Below are 22,858 nucleotides of genomic sequence, written 5' to 3'. Positions count from 1 at the left end.
ATCGGCATGAGGGTATGTACATCGGTATGAGGGTATGTACATCAGCATGAGGGTATGTACATCGGAGTGAGGGTATGTACATCAGCATGAGGGTATGTACATTGGAGTGAGGGTATGTACATCGGCACGAGGGTATGTACATCGGCATGAGGGTATGTACATCGATATGAGGGTATGTACATCGGCGTGAGGGTATGTATATCGCCATGAGGATATGTACATCGGCGTGAGGGTATGTATATCAGCATGAGGGTATGTACATCAGCATGAGGGTATGTATATCAGCATGAGGGTATGTATATCAGCATGAGGGTATGTACATTGGCATGAGGGTATGTACATCAACATGAGGGTATGTACATCGGCGTGAGGGTATGTAAATCGGCATGAGGGTATGTACATCAGCACGAGGGTATGTACATCGGCACGAGGGTATGTACATCAGCGTGAGGGTATGTACATTGGTATGAGGGTATGTACATCAGCATGAGGGTATGTACATCGGCACGAGGGTATGTAGATCGGCATGAGGGTATGTACATCGGCGTGAGGGTATGTATATCAGCATGAGGGTATGTACATCGGCGTGAGGGTATGTAGATCGGCGTGAGGGTATGTACATCGGAGTGAGGGTATGTATATCAGCATGAGGGTATGTACATCGGCGTGAGGGTATGTAGATCGGCGTGAGGGTATGTACATCAGCACGAGGGTATGTACATCGGCACAAGGGTATGTACATCGGTGTGAGGGTATGTACATCGGTATGAGGGTATGTACATCAGCATGAGGGTATGTACATCGGAGTGAGGGTATGTACATAGGTATAAGGGTATGTACATCGGCATGAGGGTATGTACATCGGCACGAGGGTATGTACATCGGCATGAGGGTATGTACATCGGCACGAGGGTATGTACATCGGCATGAGGGTATGTACATCGGCACGAGGGTATGTACATCGGCATGAGGGTATGTACATCGGCACGAGGGTATGTACATCGGCATGAGGGTATGTACATCGGCATGAGGGTATGTACATCGGCATGAGAGTATGTACATCGGCGTGAGGGTATGTACATCGGCGTGAGGGTATGTATATCGGTATGAGGGTATGTACATCAGCGTGAGGGTAAGTACATCGGTATGAGGGTATGTACATCGGCGTGAGGGTAAGTACATCGGCGTGAGGGTATGTACATATTATGTTTGGCACCTGTGTGATGGTATAACCTCATCCTATATTTCGCCTTCTTCCGGCTGCGGCACAATGGTCATATGACTTTGGATTCTCCACCACTGAACCAGGACAATCCTGAGGACACCATCCCCTCCTCCGCGTCACGACTAGTTTATGTCACTACTCTCGGATGAGGAGTCCAGTTCATATGCAGGGTTGCCACCTTTGAACAAAGTTTTTGTAAAATCCATGATGCCGGGTCTCGGAAAGGCCCCTGGAATTACACCAGTAAGCCATAAGGGCAACGGGGCCTAAAGATGGCCATGAACATAAGATAGCTGCTTGTTCAACACTCTCCTGAACTCGCTAATACATATATACCCTTGGCACATGTTTTGAATATGAAGGAGGGAGAAAGACGCTGCCAGAATCCTTTGCTGGGGGCAAATCTCCAGGAGAACAGGCAAATTGGGCAGGTAAAATCTAACATGCCCGATCCTTCTATATCAATATCTATATGATGTCAAGTATCACTGGAGAGTGAGGAGGCCTCATACATGTTAGATGTTCCGCCAGTACCACCGAAATTGGCAGGTTCAGTCAGCTCACATCTAATGTGTCTGGGCAGGTTTAGGTAGTTCGAGGAGGAAGTTGCCTTTTACAAGATAATTCTATAGAAGAAGAACCATAATTGGAGGTAATAATATCTCCAACTATCACCAGACCTGTGTTCTCTCCTCCTAGTGAACAGCTGCCGAGATTCCGGTCATCCTCTTGACTGCTCGAATGTGGCCGCCTCAGATGGTGTGTACCTGATATTACCTGGCAGTGTGAACTCTCCTCCAGTACCTGTGTATTGTGACAAGACCATTCCCGGAGGACCCTCCACCAACATCTGATAATCATAAAACAAATGGAGAAACAATCCCAGAAGATACTCCTCCATAGTGCTTGAGTAGTCCCAGTCAACAGTCCTTCAGTAGTCTTCTACTATCTAGTCTTTAAATATTCTCAGTACATTATACATTCTATCTTCTCCACCCTTTGACGAGCCGTAACGTCTCTTTCTTCTCTTCAGGTGTTTCAGAGGTGGTTGGATGGCAGTGTCAATTTTTATTGTAGGTGGAAAGAATACAAGAACAGGTTCGGGACGGCGAGTGGAGAATACTGGCTGGGTAAGGATTTAGTTCAGCTCATTATTCTCCTCCCATTCATCTTCTCAGGTCTTCTCACCCAGACGACGTTGTATCATCTATAGGTCGATCTAGTGGATTTTGACAGTGAAACTCGTTTGGGGACTTATTGTGGTGGCTGCTCTGCAGCTGCAACCGGTCACTTGCTAGGTGGTTAAGTGTGACACCACTTCTTCGGTGGATGGTCGGTGGAATATAGCTCAGCCGGATAGGAGGTTGTCGTGATGCCAGTGCTGACTCAGCACACAGGTGTGATGGTATAGCAGCTTTTAGTTTTTTGTGGCTGGCTATATTGCTCCCCAATGGTCGGTGACCTGCCGAGTTGTGATGGCTCCCTTGGGCTCTTATCACAGTGGTCTGGAGTGGGGTTACGACCCACCCGTATTGTCAGTACCACCACCCACAGAAAGGGGAAATGACCCTAGGACGGTGTAGCTTGTGTGTAGGTGCTGGTGCAATGATCACAGTAGAATAAATAAACTGATCTGTACTAGCAAGTCTTCTGTGATACAAGATAAATAGGGACTGTTGAGATACAGACTTGCATTCACCAGATCTGTACTGAGAGATACCGAGGTAGAGAGTGAACTAACAGCGCTGACTTGGTTGCGTGCTGAGAAGAGTAGAGAGTTCAGAGTAGTGGAGAGGAGTTTGTCTTGAGAGTCCCAACCCAATGTAGTACTGTTCTCTGCCGGAACTTTAGAAGAAGAAAAATACTTGAGAAGAATACTTGAGAGAGGAAGAATACTTGTGCCCGTGTTTTGACTTTTGTTGCTATACCACCTTTTGCCCTGCAGTGTCAGGGTAGCCGTCCTATCAGGGTGACACAAGCCCCAGTCCTAGTTACCTGAGTTGAGCTAAGTGTCCAAAATTTTCTGGTGTCACCTGCACTGTGAGATAGGGTACATAGGCTCTTGACTGCTTTGCTTTATCCAGATCAGTTCCTCTGCTTTAGGATACTGTCCTGCACTTTTAGAGATGTTCACGGCATGGGTTGGGGTGATTTCTGACTTGTCCTCTCTGTAGGTGTTTAGCACTGCATTGTAGGTAGAAGTGTTGCTTTAAAAAGAGTCTCTGTGTTCTCTGTAAGTGTACACTACAGCTGGTCTGTCTCAGACAGGAAACCTGGCAGAGCCATGCTGCTGGCCAAGCTCAGCAGGTGTGCCTTATCTGTGTGTCTTGCTCCACTGAGAAACAAATATGAACTCACTTACACTTACTTCCTCTCTCCATGTGACAACTTCCTACAGGGTGTATGTAACAGCTCCTGTGAGTGGTGGAGAAGAGAGTGCGAGAAGAAAGGAGAATGGAGATAGGTAGAACGAAAGAGTCTCTCTCATTGGTGTACAGGATCAAAAGATACAATACAGTAACCATTACATGACTACAGCTGTGCAATATATATATACATAAATATACATAATACTTACATCTAGTGGCAAAACTTATACATGACTTCATCACCACTTTACCTTTGAGGTACCAGGCTTTTGCGAGGGGTGTTCAAAACAGAAACACTCGTGGTGGGACATCCCATTATGACACCTTCTCTCTGTCACCTTTGATTATTAATCCAGAGGAAAACGGGTAAAAGCTGTATATTGGTGCATTTCAAGATGGCGACATCAACAAACCTGGGCACTTGGGTGTACTTTGTTATTTGCTTTGTGCACAAGCAATATTAGGGAATCTCCGCTATATCCCAGGTTCTATACTCTACCTGCCGGCCCTCTACTTCTTTTGATCTACAAACCAAACCTTGTTAACACTTTATTATTGGTCTACAAAAGGTTCAGTTTTGGTCAGGAGATGACCTTAGAGACCATGTTCAATGAAATCTGCTTAATGTTAATTTTTTTCTCTGTTATAAACTCAACATTCTCTGAGATCTGAGAATGAGATGATGTTTTCCATGCACAATATTGAGAGAAATACAATTTTAGGTAACTGCACAGTGCCAATCTGAATGGTCTCTACCTACCGGGACAGACCAACCAGTATGAAAGGGGCATAATCTCATCAGGATGGTAAGAGCATTACTACTCACTGAAGGCGAGTGAGATGAAGTCATTGACTTCTTGTTAGGGTTGCTTTGAAGAAGGACAATGCTATATCACCAGAAAACCATGGACCACACAATATGCATGGTGACATCATGAGAACCAACAAAGACTACAGCAGAAAATACCTATATATATATATATATATATATATATATATATAAATAGTCGAAAGAGGCGGCAATCCAGTATAAGTGATAAAAAAAGTGGTTTTTATTCACCCATTAGTAAGCAACGTTTCAATCTCTCTTTGAAAAAGATCTCAAAGAGAGATTGAAACGTTGCTTACTAATGGGTGAATAAAAACCACTTTTTTATCACTTATACTGGAGTGCCGCCTCATTCGACTATTTGGAAATTCGGAAGCCTGGGTCTGGCTACCTGAGTTTGTGCACCCACTTGAGCCGCAGAGCCTACACAGTGCCGTCTAGCAACCTTTGTCAGTATATATATATATATATATATATATATATATATATGGACTGTTTTATGTTGTATACCAGCAATGTGAAGGAACTTTGTCCAGTTAGCCTGGCCACACAAAGATTGAACCATTGCTGCCAGCATCCCAGCTGGTCCCATAGGCTAAAAAGAGGAATGATGATGGACTTATGCATGATAAGACATAGTAGCACTCTGGTGTTACACCCATTCAATGTTTTTGGGTCCAACAGATGACCGAACATATGGGAATCTGATTAAGTGCCCAAATTTGTGGGAGAGTAAAACTTAACTGTCAAACTAAGGGGGACAATTATTAAGTCCGGCGTTTTCTGCACCTGACTTAAAAATGCCCCCGTGCGCGCCGGTGAGCACAGCCGAAAACCTACGCCAGCTGAGGACTGGAGTAGGTTTTCGGCGTAACTTTAACAGAAAAAGATGAATGCCCCCGTTACGCCCCCCCCACTCCCCTGGCGTACCCGGCGGAAAGTGCTGTTTTGCGAATATTTTATTCGCAAAATGGCCGTTTTGCGAATAAAATATTCGCAAAACGGCACTTTCCGCTGAAAATCAAAGATACGCCAAACGATACATGTCCCCTGATGTGTTTTAGTGGAAACGCCTTTATGTTTGTGTGAATAGAAGATTGTCACATAACATGGATCTGCAGAGTCTTGTTGGGTTGGGGGTCTCCAGACTGGTGAGAGCCGGGTCTTTCTTTACAAAACGAAGATTTTCAGTCTAAGTATTAGAACCAGGGAAATTAAAAAGAGGAATTTTACAAGAAGCAATGTAAACCACAAACTTAAAACTTGCGGATTAGTTATGGTTTTCTTTTAAGTGCCCCTCAGTTCTCTTCTGGGTTTCATAGAAATCAGTAATACAGATACATAACTCATCCGTGTGAATAGTTCTCCAGATCTTCAGCGTTGTTTTCTGAGTTTCTAAGGAAGATGTCTATGGACAGAGGGGGCTCTATAGCTGGCTTTATCCCATAGGGCTCTTCACTCCTTGCTGTTTTGTAAGGATCTTGGAATGACATCATGATCATCTATCCTGTAATAAACTGGAGAACATCCTCTGGGCACAGCAAGATTACCACCACATTCATCACAACTTCAGCGATTCTTGGGAATGATGATACGTCTATATAGTAATTGGGTTTTCTCCAACATCCCATTATTCAGTTCTGTTCCTGTGAGTGCCTGGTGTCTATATATAGTCACGTTTTAGCATTGTCTCATCACATCGATCCCATTTGGATCCTGGAGAAAGAGACTCTCTCTGGCGTGAAGATGGGATCACCCATAGGTGCTTTCTAGAACATAGTGATTTTCCATGTTGAAAATATCAAGTTTATTTGCAGTCTTCCAGAATCTTCAAGCTTCTCACATTAATGGTTTATGCCAAAACGGAAGCAGCACCAATCCAGTGGTGGTCAATTTTTACTTTTTTCAATTACCAACCCACTGGGTCAACCCATGAACCACTGGGCGCAGATTACACTGGACCAGTGCTGCTTCTCCTTTCATTTTATTCTGATACTTTTTAGAAGAGTTGGACAATCTCTTGGAGAAGTGCTGGCCCAGGAGACCATGGCAGTTCCATCGTGATTGTCTCCATACACCTTGTAACTTCTTGTCCCTTCTCTCCATCCACCTTTAGTGTTTTCTCCAATGATATGAGGCTTCTCCTTATACTGTAAATCCACATCAAGATAAATCTTTATCTTTAGGATCCACTGAATACAGCTAAGTGTTCTCATTGTCTACATATCATCCATAGAGTTGTATGGAGCTTGCTTAGACCCATTGGCAGATGGAACAATAACCAACCAGGTAAGAGCTATAAATGATACTGCACAAGATGGTGCTAGATGCTAAAGCTCATAACATGTACATGGCCGACACATGTACATGTATGCATATTCACACATACACTCCTCATACACTCCTTACAATATGGAAAAGAAAAAGTCGTGGAATTGAAAGGACAGAAAGTAAATATTCATCATTCACCATCTCCATTTATTCAGTATTTAGTAAGAGCACCAAGCGCACAAACACAAGCACCTACTCAAATTGGCATGCTATCACTGTGGTTATTAATGGTCGTATGAGGAACTTTCTGCCATGCTGAATGTAGAACATTATGAAGATCCGCTGCTGGCAATTCCCTTTGCATTTGCAATGACGTCCCAGATGTGGTCGGGAGACAAGTCCATGGTGGCAGGTTTAGGCCATTAGAGACGCTCACAGTAGCATGAGGAACATGGGGCCGGGCATTGTCGGGTTGTAAAACAGCTCCTGGGGCCCTTTGGAGATATGGCTGCTCCACAGGTTTCACAACCTAATCAATATAACAGAGATGTCAGTGTATCGAGAATGAAGACCAGAAGGGTCAAGCTACTGTATATTACACCACAGCATAATCCTGGGAGTAGAACCATTGTAATGTTCCCTCATGAAGGCCTCTTCATAGCGCTGTGCATGTGGTCTACAGACCAATCTCTGGATATCATTGCACCCGAGACAACAGCAGCAGTCATCAATGAATAGGATAGAGCTCCACTCCAGCCTCCATTGCCGTATTGCTCTGCACCATGATAGCCTTTGAGAGCGGTGGATCATCTATAAGTGGACTTCAGGTTCATAGCCCATTGTTGTGCAAACACCTCCTGATGGTTTGTGTATTGTTCGATGCCTTACGCTTTATGGGTGACGTCCAATGTTACTCAGTCCAGAATGGATCACTAAGCACCATTGTTTTGATGATGTGTCTGTTCAGAGGTTCGGCCTCTCATCCTTCCAGTTTGTCTTTGGACTCACAACCACTAGGATACACAATGTTGGACAATGGTGGCATCACAGTCTAAATAGGTAGCGATCTGTCGGAGTAATAAACATCCCTCAGCTTAGGGATACTGTCTCTGTCAGTTTACGACAACTAGGAGGCATCACAATCCCATTGTACTGACCCAATCTCAGTCCTGTGGTTTCAAATTAGCTTTCTATCTGGTTTTTACTCCACCTGTATATCACAGACTGGAGCTAGGGGCTTAGAAATGTTATGATTTGCAGATCTTAACAACATCGACTACTACCTTGATTTGCATCACTTTACAGCTTGTCCTTCTTGATGTTCCAAGTACAATGCTGAGGAGTGGAGATGTGCACACTCACTATATGAATGCTCTACATACACACTCTACATGCATACATACACATACTACATACATACATACACTACACACACACACACACACTACATACATACACACACACACACACACACTACATACATACACACTACATACATACATACACTAAATAGATACACATACTACATACATACATACTGTACATACATACACACTACATACTGTACATACACAGTCACTCTCACTAAAGTGCATCTATTTACATGCACACAAATTCTCACTACATACTGTGCATTCATACACTGGTATACTCACTACATTTATAGACATAGACACATGGATCCTCACTACATCCTGAGCATTCATACACTGGCATATTCACTAGATCTATATAAGTAGACACATGGATGCTCGCTACACAAAAACATTGGAAAACTGCCAGTTTGTATACTCATAAACACAGATGCTCAATGCGCACATATAGGCATGCTGACTATAAGTATGCAAACATATAAATGTTCCTTACTGCCAAATGTTTAGGTTTGTCTGAACCCCAGCGCTCGGCATTTGACTCCTGGTGGTTGGAGAGGTTGGGTAAAGCCATAGGTCATGGTCTGTATCCATGTTTTCCAGGTCTCCCTGGGGCGGCATTTAAGTTCTCCAGCCACCAGGAGTCAAAAGCTACAGTAAGAGCTTGTGCGCATTGACTATTTCGAGTGTGATTCCACATAGACTCCAACTGAATCCTACCTTGAAATCTTCATGAAGTCCAAGCCCCACTGAATAAGAAAATCTAAATAATTTTTTTACAATTTTTTTTGCATTTGAAATCTGCTCCAAGAATACACCGGAGTTCAAGGTGGATTTAGCGAGAATTTTCCCAATGGAATTTAATAGAGACAAAATCTCTGAAGTTCTTGTGGGTTCTTCTGCAGAAACTAATTTTTTTCCTTCCCCAACCATGACCTGCATCACATGCTGCCCATTAAAGAGATGTAATACTGTTGGTAATCGGAAAACATTTATTGGGATCGGTAAGGTAATGACATGGAGTAGATTTTTCTCCTCTGTACATTTACTATGCAGTAACTGAACATGGAATAAAGGGTACAACCTGGCGTTCATGTGCCAACACCCCCCCCGACGCCATCTAAGACATGGAAAAATAGTGGTCCACCAGCTGCGGGCTCTGCCGTGCTTCACGGTACATGGTGAAGGACCTTCAGCGGCCCTCCATTCTTTCCCGAGTCGTTGAGGCAGGGGCAGAAGTAAGGGTAGATGTTCTCAGAGAAGGAGGTCACAAAAGTGTAGATGTGAGACATATCATCAGCGTTGTAGAAGGAGAGCTGGCCACCTTCATAGTCGAGGTAAATCCCCACCCGCTGCGGTTTGTTCCTTAAGGTGAGTGTCCGATAAGGGACATCCAGGGCTTTGAACTCATGGCCGTTCCTCAGCCACAGTATCCAAAAGCCGTTTTCCGGGGACAGGGTGATCCCGCCCCTGCGGTTCACAGACTCTTTGGCCACACCCAGATTCCATTTTGTTTTGTTGCCGACGTCAATTACCCAGTAATGGCGGCCAGAACTAAAGCCCTCAGTGCCCAGGACACAGCAGCAATAGTCGAAGCGGCGAGGGTTTTCAGGCAAAGGTTGTTTGGTGTCGCTGTATCGGACGCTGGTCAGGTCTTCGGAGAGTACCAGATTGAGGTGCGCCGTGCTGGGGTCCATGATGATGTTTGGTAAGGCTGGAAAATATTAATGAGAGTTCAGTGCTGAAAGATGGAGGATTAGAGAGACAGGACTCATCGGGGGGTCTGCAATCATTTATTTCTAATGGGTGTGGCATGCTGCTTAGCAACAGAAGGTGTGGCCTGCTGAAGACAACCCCTGAGCTCCCACTTCTACTGCAGACCAAGAACTGTCCCTCACATACGGGCAGGGGTCGGTCCTCCGAGAAAGATGGCGGCCAGGACACTGTGGAGGAGGGGGCTCAGGATGAGGACAACAGAGCCCTGAGGATGAGGACAGCAGAGCCCTGAGGATGAGGACAGCAGAGCCCTGAGGATGAGGACAGGAGAGCCCTGAGGATGAGGACAGGAGAGCCCTGAGGATGAGGACAGAAGAGCCCTGAGGATGAGGACAGGAAAGCCCTGAGGATGAGGACAACAGAGCCCTGAGGACAGGAGAGCCCTGAGGATGAGGACAGCAGAGCCCTGAGGATGAGGACAACAGAGCCCTAAGCATGAGGACAACAGAGCCCTGAGGATGAGGACAACAGAGCCCTGAGGATGAGGACAGCAGAGCCCTGAGGATGAGGACAACAGAGCCCCGAGGATGAGGACAGGAGAGCACAACAGAGCCCTGAGGATGAGGACAGCAGAGCCCTGAGGATGAGGACAACAGAGCCCCGAGGATGAGGACAGGAGAGCACAACAGAGCCCTGAGGATGAGGACAGCAGAGCTCCAAGGATGAGGACAGCAGAGCCCTGAGGATGAGGACCGCAGAGCTCCAAGGATGAGGACAGCAGAGCCCTGAGGATGAGGACAAAAGAGCCCTGAGGATGAGGACAGCAGAGCCCCGAGGATGAGGACAGGAGAGCCCTGAGGATGAGGACAGGAGAGCCCTAAGGATGAGGACAGCAGAGCCCTAAGGATGAGGACAGCAGAGCCCTGAGGACAGGAGAGCCCTGAGGATGAGGACAGGAGAGCCCTGAGGATGAGGACAGGAGAGCCCTGAGGATGAGGACAGGAGAGCCCTGAGGATGAGGACAGGAGAGCCCTGAGGATGAGGACAGGAGAGCCCTGAGGATGAGGACAGCAGAGCCCTGAGGATGAGGACAGGAGAGCCCTGAGGATGAGGACAGCAGAGCCCTAAGGATGAGGACAGCAGAGCCCTGAGGACAGGAGAGCCCTGAGGATGAGGACAGGAGAGCCCTGAGGATGAGGACAGGAGAGCCCTGAGGATGAGGACAGGAGAGCCCTGAGGATGAGGACAGCAGAGCCCTGAGGATGAGGACAGGAGAGCCCTGAGGATGAGGACAGCAGAGCCCTGAGGATGAGGACAGCAGAGCCCTGAGGACAGGAGAGCCCTGAGGATGAGGACAGGAGAGCCCTGAGGATGACAGGAGAGCCCTGAGGATGAGGACAGCAGAAACCTGAGGAGGAGGAGGACAGGAGAGCCCTAAGGATGAGGACAACAGAGTATATACTATGCTGGGTGTGAGGGGACCCACATCTATATGTCTGTGGGCCCCTACATATATACATTATACTATATAGGTGGTATAAGGAGGGAAGTTGGTGCAGGAGTATTACCATATTACTTCAGAGATGGACCACAAAAATAGTGGATGGTCTAAAGCATAAAACCTTCAGGAAATAAGGAAAGATATGATGGAAACCTTTATATATGTTACAGGAGGAAGAAGGGAAAGGAGGGACATGATGGAGACCTTTATATATGTTACAGGAGGAAGAAGGGAAAGGAGGGACATGATGGAGACCTTTATATATGTTACAGGAGGAAGAAGGGAAAGGAGGGACATGATGGAGACCTTTATATATGTTACAGGAGGAAGAAGGGAAATGAGGGACATGATGGAAACCTTTATATATGTTACAGGAGGAAGAAGGGAAATGAGGGACATGATGGAAACCTTTATATATGTTACAGGAGGAAGAAGGGAAAGGGGGGACATGATGGAAACCTTTATATATGTTACAGGAGGAAGAAGGGAAAGGAGGGACATAATGGAAACCTTTATATATGTTACAGGAGGAAGAAGGGAAAGGGAGGACATGATGGAAACCTTTATATATGTTACAGGAGGAAGAAGGGAAAGGGAGGACATGATGGAAACCTTTATATATGTTACAGGAGGAAGAGGGGTAAGGAGGGACATGATGGAAACCTTTATATATGTTACAGGAGGAAGAAGGGAAAGGGACATGATGGAAACCTTTATATATGTTACAGGAGGAAGAAGGGAAAGGGAGGACATGATGGAAACCTTTATATATGTTACAGGAGGAAGAGGGGTAAGGAAGGACATGATGGAAACCTTTATATATGTTACAGGAGGAAGAAGGGAAAGGAGGGACATGATGGAAACCTTTATATATGTTACAGGAGGAAGAAGGGAATGGAGGGACATGATGGAAAACTTTATATATGTTACAGGGGGAAGAAGGGAAAGGAGGGACATGATGGAAACCTTTATATATGTTACAGGAGGAAGAGGGGTAAGGAGGGACATAATGGAAAACTTTATATATGTTACAGGAGGAAGAAGGGAAAGGGGGGACATGATGGAAACCTTTATATATGTTACAGGAGGAAGAAGGGAAAGGGAGGACATGATGGAAACCTTTATATATGTTAAAGAAGGAAGAAGGGAAAGGGAGGACATGATGGAAACCTTTATATATGTTAAAGAAGGAAGAGGGGAAAGGAGGGACATGATGGGAACCTTTATATATGTTACAGGAGGAAGAAGGGAAAGGGGGGGCATGATGGAAACCTTTATATATGTTACAGGAGGAAAAAGGGAAAGGGGGGGCATGATGGAAACCTTTATATATGTTAAAGAAGGAAGAAGGGAAAGGGGGGACATGATGGTGTTTTTAACCCTTTAAGGACGTGGCCCATTTTCGTTTTTACGTTTTCGGTTTTTCCTCCTTGTGTTTAAAATGTCATAGCACTTGCATTTTTCCACCTAGAAACCCACATGACCCCTTATTTTTTGCGTCACTAATTGTACTTTGCAATTACAGGCTGAATTTTTGCATAAAGTACACTGCGAAACCAGAAAAAAATTCAAAGTGTGGTGAAATTGAAAAAAAAAACGCATTTCTTTTATTTGGGGGAAATGTGTTTTTACGCCATTCGCCCTGGGGTAAAACTGACTTGTTATGCATGTTCCTCAAGTTGTTACGATTAAAACGATATATAACATGTATAACTTATATTGTATCTGATGGCCTGTAAAAAATTCGTTGTTAACCAATATACGTTCCTTAAAATCGCTCCATTCCCAGGCTTATAGCGCTTTTATCCTTTGGTCTATGGGGCTGTGCGAGGTGTAATTTTTTGCGCCATGATGTGATCTTTCTATCGGTACCTTGATTGCCCATATACGTCTTTTTGATCGCTTTTTATTACATTTTTTCTGGATTTGATGCGACCAAAAATGCGCAATTTTGCACTTTGGGATTTTTTTGCGCTGACGCCGTTTACCGTACGAGATCAGGAATGTGATTAATTAATAGTTCGGGCGATTACGCACGCGGCGATACCAAACATGTTTGTTTATTTGTTTATTTGTTTACTTTTATTTAAAACCTGGGAAAAGGGGGGTGATTCAGACTTTTATTAGGGGAGGGGGCTTTTTACTATAAACAACACTTTATTTTTATTTTTTACACATATACTAGAAGCCCCCTGGGGGACTTCTAGTATATACACTTGGATCTCTCATTGAGATCTCTGCAGCATAGATATGCTGCAGAGATCCATGAGATCGGCACTCGTTTGCTTTCGGCTGCTGCAGCCGAAAACGAACGAGTGCCGAGCCGAGGACGGCGCCATCTTGGACGCGTCCCCGGCCGGCATCAGTAACGGAGATCGCTCCTCCGGGACAAGGTCCCGGAGGAGCGATCTCCCCCACTAGACCCCAGGGAAACGTTGCCTCCGGTAATCGGAGGCAGCTGTCAACTTTGACAGCTGCCTCCGATTAGCTAATTAGCGGGCACGGCGATCAGACCGTGCCCGCTAATAGCGGCGGTCCCGGGCTACACGCGGCACCCGGGATCGCGGCACTTCAAAGCGGGGCCGCCGCGCGGCCCCGCTTTGAAGTGCAAGTGCGGACATATGATGTACCGGTACGTCATATGTCCTTAAGAGGTTAATAAGAGAAAACTGAACACAGGAACAGGAGGAGACAATATGACATTACTTGGGGGAAACATTAGAAACAACACAAGACAATACTACTATACTGAAAGAGTAGTAGATGATAAGAACAAACTTCCAGCTGATGTGGTTGGTAAATGTACAATAACTGAAAGTAAACCTGCCGGGTATATACATATATCTATCCTAGGATAATAAGGAAGGAAATAATATAACGGCTGACTAGGTGGAGCAGGGGGGGCTTTCTATGTTACACGTCTCCTCACCTGGACTGATATAAGACTTCATATCCTTCCAGGCCGTGTACTGGATCAGATCCTTCACTCCTCCGTAGCCAAAGTCTCTGGGAGTCACCACGTTCTGTGCCGGAAAACCGTCTCTGTATCCCCCGTAACATCTGATAACAGAGAGTGAGGTCAGACGGGGGCAGAGAAGAGGCGGCAGGGGACAGGGACAACACACGGAAGATACTCACATGTCCATACACGACTTTATATCCTGCAAGAGAAGGAGAGACGTGAGACCGCGGCAGATCCATGACCCTCAGTCCTGCACACCACTACACGCTACTACAGCATGCTGGGACTTGTAGTTCTGCAAGAGCCGGACAGTCAAAGTCTTTCTGGACCAGGTCACAGCTGAACATCTGGCTACTGATACACTGTAACAAATCCTCAGGACAGGGAAGTGCACTGCTGCTCAGCGTTAATAGCAGAAGACTGGCAAGGGTTCCAGCCATTGTGATTGGCCGCCAGCCAACAAAGCAGGACATGGTGCCCACTAGTGGATGCAGGGGGCAGTGCTGTGGGGGGCACTCACCGTGAGAAAGGTGACGGGGTCCTGTTCGTACAGCCGCGGCTGGGTGCTGCTGATGGTCTGCAGGATGCCCTGGCAGTTCTGCTTGATCTTGTTGAGACTTTCCTCCATCTCGGCCAGGATGACATCTCCCTCCTGCTGCAGCTCCCGCAGGAGACGCTCCTCCCGCTCCCGCAGGTACTGGTGCAGCTTCTCAAACTCCAGGCTGACATGGTGCTTGGTGCTCAGGAGGTTCCCCTGTCACAACAATCATCAGTCACATTACATTCAGGCTCTCTCTGCCCTGGAAAGCTGGGTGACAACCAACATAATAGTTCTACCTCTGCCTGGGACATCTGGGTGACAACTGATATGGCTGCATAGTTCTACCTCTGCCTGGGACATCTGGGTGACAACCAACATGGCTGCTTAGTTCTACCTCCAGTTGGAACAGCTGCGTGACAACCAACATGGCTGCATAGTTCTACCTCCAGTTGGGACAGCTGGGTGACAACCAACATGGCTGCTTAGCTCTACCTCCACCTGGGACATCTGGGTGACAACCAATATGGCTGTGTAGTTGTAGTTGTACCTCTGCCTGGGACAGCTGGGTGACAACCAATATGGCTGCATAGTTCTACCTCCAGTTGGGACAGCTGGGTGACAACCAACATGGCTGCTTAGCTCTACCTCCGCCTGGGACATCTGGGTGACAACCAATATGGCTGTGTAGTTGTAGTTGTACCTCTGCCTGGGACAGCTGGGTGACAACCAACATGGCTGCATAGTTCTACCTCCAGTTGGGACAGCTGGGTGACAACCAACATGGCTGCTTAGCTCTACCTCCACCTGGGACATCTGGGTGACAACCAATATGGCTGTGTAGTTGTAGTTGTACCTCTGCCTGGGACAGCTGGGTGACAACCAATATGGCTGCATAGTTCTACCTCCAGTTGGGACAGCTGCGTGACAACCAACATGGCTGCTTAGTTCTCTGTTGCTGGGAAGAGTGAACCCCTCTAAGCTGGCCTCTGCTGTAGGAGTAGTGATGGATGGTAGGCACATGTCAGGACTGATGAGTCCCTAAGGCACCACATTACAGGGCCAGCATATAATACAGTACATAGCAGTATATGGGCATTATGGGGGAGATTAGCAACCAATCAGATTCCACTTTACATTCCTCACAGACTCTTTGGAAAATGAAAGGTGGAATCTGATTGGTTGCTAGCGGCGACTGAGCCAGTTTCACTTTACACCATGTTTGATAAATCTCCCCCGATGTGTCCAGATAATACAGATCTATGTGGGCAGGACACTACAATTTGAGAGACAAAGAATTGGACATACTGGGATGTAACCGCACCCAATCCTTTGTTGTCAGAGGGGTATGGGGGGGGCACCGCATAACATGGCATCTATAAGGAGGGGTCAGTGGACGCTGGGGAGGCCACGTTCCATCTTCTGATGCAGCACCCAGAGTGCACCCACCAGTATAACTTCCCCCCACCCCCGTGAGTGGGTCCTTCCCTTCCTGCGGATCTGGGGGGCGCCAGGCAGAAACCAACCATACAGACAAGGTGGAGCCTACACAAGCCATGGCCTGCCGCTCCATCACAACACCCCAGTGCGGAGAGGGTGCCCTGTCAATCTTACTCTGTGCTGGGCGATCATCTGCTCCTGGGCGCACTGCATCTGCTGCAGCTCCTTCAGGCGAGCCTCCAGCGGAGCCATGGCCGACATCAGCTCATCCTGGAGGAAGGAGAAGAGACATTAGGGGTGCAAAACTAGCAACCGGGGGCCATCCTGTATACTGGGCACCATACCGTATACTGGGCACCATCCTGTATACTGGACACCATCCTGTATACTGGACACCATCCTGTATACTAGGCACCATCCTGTATACTGGACACCATCCTGTATACTGGACACCATCCTGTATACTAGGCACCATCCTGTATACTAGGCACCATCCTGTATACTGGACACCATCCTGTATACTGGAAACCATCCTGTATACTAGGCACCATCCTGTATACTGGGCACCATCCTGTATATTGGACACCATCCTGTATATACCGGGCACCGCCCGGTATACCGGACACCTTCCTGTATACTGGACACCATCCTGTATACTGGGCACCATCCTGTATACTGGGCACCATCCTGTATACTGGACACAGTCATGTATACTGGATACCATCCTGTATACTGGACACCATCATGTATACTGGACACCGTCCTGTATACTGGACACCATCCTGATTGTATGATGGGCATCAACCTGACTATGGCTGATGAGGCCCTCCATTATAAATGCCAACCCCCAGGATGTGCCCACCTCTCCATCTGCAGGGAGTGCGCTCACCTTGTAGCCCCCCACGGCCTCCTGTATGGGGATGAGAGAGTGAGGTGGTTGTGGTTCTGTGGCACCCCGGCAGCGCTGGCACAGGAGTCTTCCGTCCTGTGTGGAGTACAGGTGCATCTTCTCTCCATGCTCCGCACACAGACCCCTCTGCACACCGTCTGGGGTCTGCACCTGAGCAGGGCGGCATTTGGGACAGGTTGGATAGGCCTCTTGGCCCCTCCATGCACGCTCCAGGCATCCTCGGCAGAGGCAATGCCCACAAGACATGGTGACGGGTTCCCTTGGTACATCGCGGCACATGGCGCAGCTCAAAGATGGCAGTAGGGGCAATGGGGTAGGAGTGGTGGCCATGGCTGCACTACAGTCCCTATGGATGTGTATCCCTCCTGAATACTTATTACCTCTGACCCCACAATCCTTAGATGCTTTCCTGGATGTCTCTCTCCCTCTGACCCCACAATCCTCAGATGGTCCCCTGGCCGTCTCTCCCTCTGACCCCACAATCCTCAGATGCTCCCCTGGCCGTCTCTCCCCCTGACCCCACAATCCTCAGATGCTCCCCCTGGCCGTCTCTCTCTCTCTGACCCCACAATCCTCAGATGCTCCCCTGGCCGTCTCTCTCTCTGACCCCACAATCCTCAGATGCTCCCCCTGGCCGTCTCTCTCTCTGACCCCACAATCCTCAGATGCTCCCCCTGGCCGTCTCTCCCTCTGACCCCACAATCCTCAGATGCTCCCTCTGACCCCAAAGCCCTCAGATGCTCCCCCTGGCCCTGGCCGTCTCTCCCTCTGACCCCTATTCTCTTCCTGGGTGTCCCTTTCGCCCCTATTTCCTCCCTGCCTCATGCGTCTGAGCTGCGGGAGGGAGGAGGAGGAAGGGGGGGAAGAGGAGGGAGCAAGAGGGGGGCCTATAGAAAAACAGGGGGAATGAGGGAGGGGGAGGTGAGGGCGGGTGTGAGAGAGGGAGGGGGAGATGGAAACAAAGCAGAGGTGGGGGCAAAGCACAGAGCAGCACCAACGCTGACACTAGAGTGCAAGCTCCTCAGGCTTCAGCAGCCTCTCCCCCTGAACAGACTCACTGTTATGTGCTACACTGTGGAAGTTGTGCTGCTACATTGTGTCATTCAGTCACCAGCAGCTCCAGGGGTTAATGCTGGAGGAAGGAGGAGGAGAGAGGAGGGGAGCTGCAGCGTACAGCAAGGGGGAGGGGAGCGAGCGGGGGATTTCATGAAAGGATGATTGGAGCAGAGCTGCTGGAAGGATCACAGAGATGAGGAGGAGGGGAGGTGGGGAAGAGAAGGGGCAGGAGGAGGGGAGAGCAGGGCCAGGAGGAGGGAAGAGAAGGGGCAGGAGGAGTGAAGGGTGGGGAGAGCAGGGGCAAGATGAGGGTGGGGAGAGCAGGGCCAGGAGGACTGAAGAGAAGGGGCAGGAGGAGTGAAGGGTGGGGTGAGCAGGGGCAAGATGAGGGTGGGGAGAGAAGGGGCAAGAGGAGGGGAGGGTGGGGAGAGAAGGGGCAAGAGGAGGGAAGAGAAGGGGCAGGAGGAGTGGAGGGTGAGGAGAGTGGGGGCAAGAGGATGGTGGGGAGAGCAGGGCCAGAAGGAGGGAAGAGAAGGGGCAGGAGGAGTGAAGGGTGGGGAGAGTGGGGGCAAGAGGAGTGAATGGTGGGGAGAGCAGGGCCAGAAGGAAGGAAGAGAAGGGTGGGGAGAGCAGGGGCAAGAGGAGGGAATGGTGGGGAGAGTGGGGGCAAGAGGAGTGAATTATGGGGAGAGTGGTGGCAAGAGGAGGGGAGAGTGGAAGGGTGGGAAAAGAAGGGGCAGGAGGGTGGGGAGAACAGGGCCAGGAGGAGGGAAGAGAAGGGGCAGGAGGAGTGAAGGGTGGAGCACAACAGGGGCAAGAGGAAGGTGGTAGAGAAGGGGCAAGAGGAGGGAAGGATGGGGAGAGCAGGGGCAAGAGGATGGGAGAGAAGGGGCAAGAGGAGGGGAAGGTGTGGAGAGAAGGGGCAAGAGGAGTGAAGGGTGGGGAGAGTGGGTGCAAGAGGAGGGGAGGGTGGAAAGAGCAGGGGCAAGAGGAGGGAAGGGTGGAAAAAGAAGGGGCAAGAGGGTGGGAAGAGCAGGGCCAGGAGGAGGGAAGAGAAGAGGCAGGAGGAGGGAAGGGTGGGGGACAACAGGGGCAAGAGGAAGGTGGAGAGAGAAGGGGCAAGAGGAGGGAAGGGTGGGGAGAGTGGGGGCAAGAGGTGGGGAGAGCAGGGGCAAGAGGAGGGAATAGAAGAGGCAGGAGGAGTGAAGGGTGTGGAGAGCAGGGCAAGGAGGAGGAGAGGGGAGGGAGAAAAGGGCCAGGAGGAGGGTAGGTTGGGGAGAGCAGGGGCATTTAAGTGATAATTGGCTTGTGTAAACACAGCGAACGATCAAACCACAAGCGAGAAATCATTCATTGTGATCTTTCAGCATGTTCTCAAATCGTCGTTGGTCATTTGCTAAAAATTCGCAGATTGCTTCGTGTAAACAGTCTTTCAACGATTCACCCTACAGTTCTTGCCAAAAGTATTGGCACCCCTGCAATTCTGTTAAATAATACTCAATTTCTTCCAGAAAATCATTGCAATCACAAATGCTTTGGTATTAATCTCTTCATTTACTTTGTCTTCAATGGAAAACCCCAAAAAGAATTGCAAAAAGCCAAATTGGATATAATTCCACACCAAACATAAAAAAGGGGGTGGACAAAAGTATTGGCACCCTTAGAAAAATCATGTGAAGCTTCTCTAATTTGTGTAATTAACAGCACCTGTTACTTACCTGTGGCACACAACAGGTGGTGGCAATAACTAAAGGCCCTATTCCACGGAACGATTATCGTCAGCCGACATCGTTCATGTTGGCTGATCGTTGCAAAACAAGCAATTGATATTGCAGCGATCTGCTGCCATCGCTCCGTTGAATAGGAGCATCGGCAGCAGGCACTGCTATATCCTATGGGCTGCCCGGACGATCAGCGATTACCCGGGCAGCCCCCCTCGCAGCTCCCCGCCGCCCCCTCCCGCACTCACCCGCCGCCGCGTTGAATAGCGGCGGCAGCGAGCGGGGAACGAGGAGCAAACAAGCGCTGAGAGCGCTCGTTTGCTCCTCTTAACGACCAGTGTAATAGGCCCTTAAATCACACTTGCAGCCAGTTGAAATGGAGTAAAGTTGCCTCCACCTCTGTCCTGTGTTTTTGTGTGACCACAATGAGCATGGACAAAAGAAAGAAGACAAAAGAACTGTCTGAGGACTTGAGAAGCAAAATTGTGAGGAAGCATGAGCAATCTCAAGGCTACAAGTCCATCTCCAAAGTCCTGAATGTTCCTGTGTCTACTGTACGCAGTGTCATCAAGAAGTGTTAAGCCCATGGCACAGGGGCTAACCTCCCGAGATGTGGGCACTGGGGCTAACCTCCCTAGATGTGGGCACTGGGGCTAACCTCCCTAAATGTGGACCGAAAAGAAAAACTGACGAGAGATTTCAACGAAAGATTGTGCGGATAGTGGCTCCAACCTCGACTAACATCCAAACAAGTTCTAGCTGCCCTGCAGTCCAAGGGTACGACAGGGTCAACCTGTACTATCCGTCGGCACCTGAATGAAAAGGGACTCTATGGTAGGATACCCAGGAAGACCCCACTTCTGACCCAGAGACAGAAAAAAGGCTGGAGTTTGCCAAAACTTACCTGAGAAAGTAGAGCTTTTTGGGAAAAGGCATCAGGGTTTACAGGGAAAGAAAGAGGCCTTCAAAGAAAAGAACACGGTCCCTACAGTCAAACATGGTGGAGGTTCCCTGATGTTTTGTGGTTGCTTTGCTGCCTCTAGCACTGGACTGCTTGACCGTGTGCATGGCACAGTCTGAAGTCTGAAGACTACCAACAAATTTTACAATATAATATAGGGCCCAGTGTGAGAAAGCTGGGTCGCCCTCAAAGGTCAGGAGTCTTTCAGCAGGACAATGACCCAAAACACACTTCAAAAAGCACTAGAAAATGGTTTGGGAGAAAGCACTAGAGATTTCTAAAGTGGCAGCAATGAGTCCAGACCTGAATCCTATAGAACACCTGTGAAGAGATCTCATAATGGCCGTTTTGAGAAGGCGCCCTTCAAATCTCAGGGACCTGGAGCAATTTGCCAAAGAAGAATGGTCTAAAATCCCAGCAGAGCATTGTAAGAAACTCACTGATGGTTACCGGAAGCGGTTGTTCGCAGTTATTTTGTCGAAAGGTTGTGCTACCAAGTATTAGGCTAAGGGTGCAGCCCATTTTTGGAGAGTGTTGTGTAAAATGATCAATGATTGTACTTTTTTTTCCATTTTCTTTTGTGTTTTTTCATTGCAAGCAAAATAAATGAAGATATTATTACCAAAGCATTTGTGATTTCAATCATCTTCTGGAAGAAATTGAGAATTATCTGACAGAATTGCAGGGGTGCCGATAGTTTTGGCCAGCATTGTATGTGTGAGATAGGCTTAAGCAATCTTAAAATGATCGCAATAATGATTTTTCCAAACGATATATTGTTCTGTCTAAATCGTTAATCGTTCGATTGGGTAAATTATCGCTCCGTGTAAACGCGGCAATACTTTAAGGTATTGAACCGCATTAAAGTAAATGGTAAACTTAAGAATTTTCCAGGTGCCTCTTGCTTGGCAGAGGGGAGAGTGTCTAGTTCACCTGAAATTGATGGAAACAGAAAGGGAACAGCAGCGGAAGCACGAATGGATGCATCAAAGACTCCCAGGTCACTGAATTACGCCACTTTTACAGACTGACAATAATGTACAACCAACCCAAGAGAAAGTCCAATTTAAACTGGAAAAATGTTAGAAAACTCTATTCTTTACATTTACTTGTAGAGAAACCAAAAATGAAAAGACAAAAAAAAACCTGCTACACCACTTAAAAGCTGGCTCATCTCTCACCTTAGGGTCCTATTACAGAGAGTAATAATCTGATGAAACAGAACGTGTAACAAAGATAACGATCAGCCGAAGAACCAATCATCAGCTGATCATTGACTTTTAGAAAGTTTAAAAATGAACATCCGCTGGCCGAGCATCAGTACATGTAATTATGATGCGCAGCCAATTACAGTGTAGAAAAATAAACAAACATTATACAGTACTCAAAAGTTCCCATCCCCAGTTCTTAATCCCATGTATTGCCCCCTCTAACATCAATGACAGCTTGGAGTCTTTTGTGGTAGTTGTGGATGAGGCTCTTTATGTTCTCAGATGGTAAAGCCGCCCATTCTTCTTGGCACAAAGCCTCCAGTTCCTGTAAATTCCTGGGCTGTCTTGTATGAACTGTGCGCGTGAGATCTCCCAGAGTGGCTCAATGATACTGAGGTCAGGAGACTGCAATGGCCACTCCAGAACCTTTTCTTTGTTCTGCTGTAGCCAACGACAGGTCAACTTGGCCTTGTCTTTTGGATCATTGTCATGTTGAAATGTCCAAGTACGTTCCCATACGCAGCTTCTGGGCTGATGAGTGCACATTTGCCTCCAGTGTTTGCTGATAGCGGGCTGCATTCTTCTTTCCTTCAACTTAAACCAAATTTCCTTTTGTCAAACATCCTCAACACATCAACGATCCATCTCTGTGCTTTATAGTAGGAATTGTGTTCCTTCCATCATAGGCCTTGTTGGCAAAACGTTAAGTTTTGGTCCCAATGACTTTGTTCCAGAAGTTTTAAGGCTTGTCTCTGTTCTGTTTGGGTATTGTAGGTGT

At 47.7% G+C, this 22,858-nt stretch overlaps 1 protein-coding gene and 1 pseudogene across 1 annotated transcript; one reads left to right on the top strand and one right to left on the bottom strand.

Annotated features, from left to right (window-relative positions):
• The first annotated feature begins 914 nt into the window (after positions 1 to 914).
• On the top strand, positions 915 to 4,458 carry LOC138801876 (microfibril-associated glycoprotein 4-like; annotated as a pseudogene).
• Positions 4,459 to 9,036: 4,578 nt separating this feature from the next.
• Positions 9,037 to 17,647, bottom strand: LOC138801634 (zinc-binding protein A33-like). The gene is made up of 6 exons (XM_069984670.1): positions 17,111 to 17,647; positions 16,396 to 16,491; positions 14,764 to 14,997; positions 14,420 to 14,442; positions 14,211 to 14,341; positions 9,037 to 9,778 (listed from the first exon to the last, which is right to left on the bottom strand). Exons 1-6 carry the CDS (start codon positions 17,459 to 17,461, stop codon positions 9,234 to 9,236), a joined length of 1,380 nt encoding a protein of 459 aa, XP_069840771.1. The 5' UTR covers positions 17,462 to 17,647; the 3' UTR covers positions 9,037 to 9,233.
• Between the last annotated feature and the right edge of the window lie 5,211 nt (positions 17,648 to 22,858).

This window comes from Dendropsophus ebraccatus, chromosome 9 (assembly GCF_027789765.1).
Source record: "Dendropsophus ebraccatus isolate aDenEbr1 chromosome 9, aDenEbr1.pat, whole genome shotgun sequence".
Classification (NCBI taxonomy): Eukaryota; Metazoa; Chordata; class Amphibia; order Anura; family Hylidae; genus Dendropsophus; species Dendropsophus ebraccatus.
The sequence above is the reverse complement of the archived record's forward strand: the minus strand, read 5'-3'. Positions and strand labels throughout refer to the sequence as shown.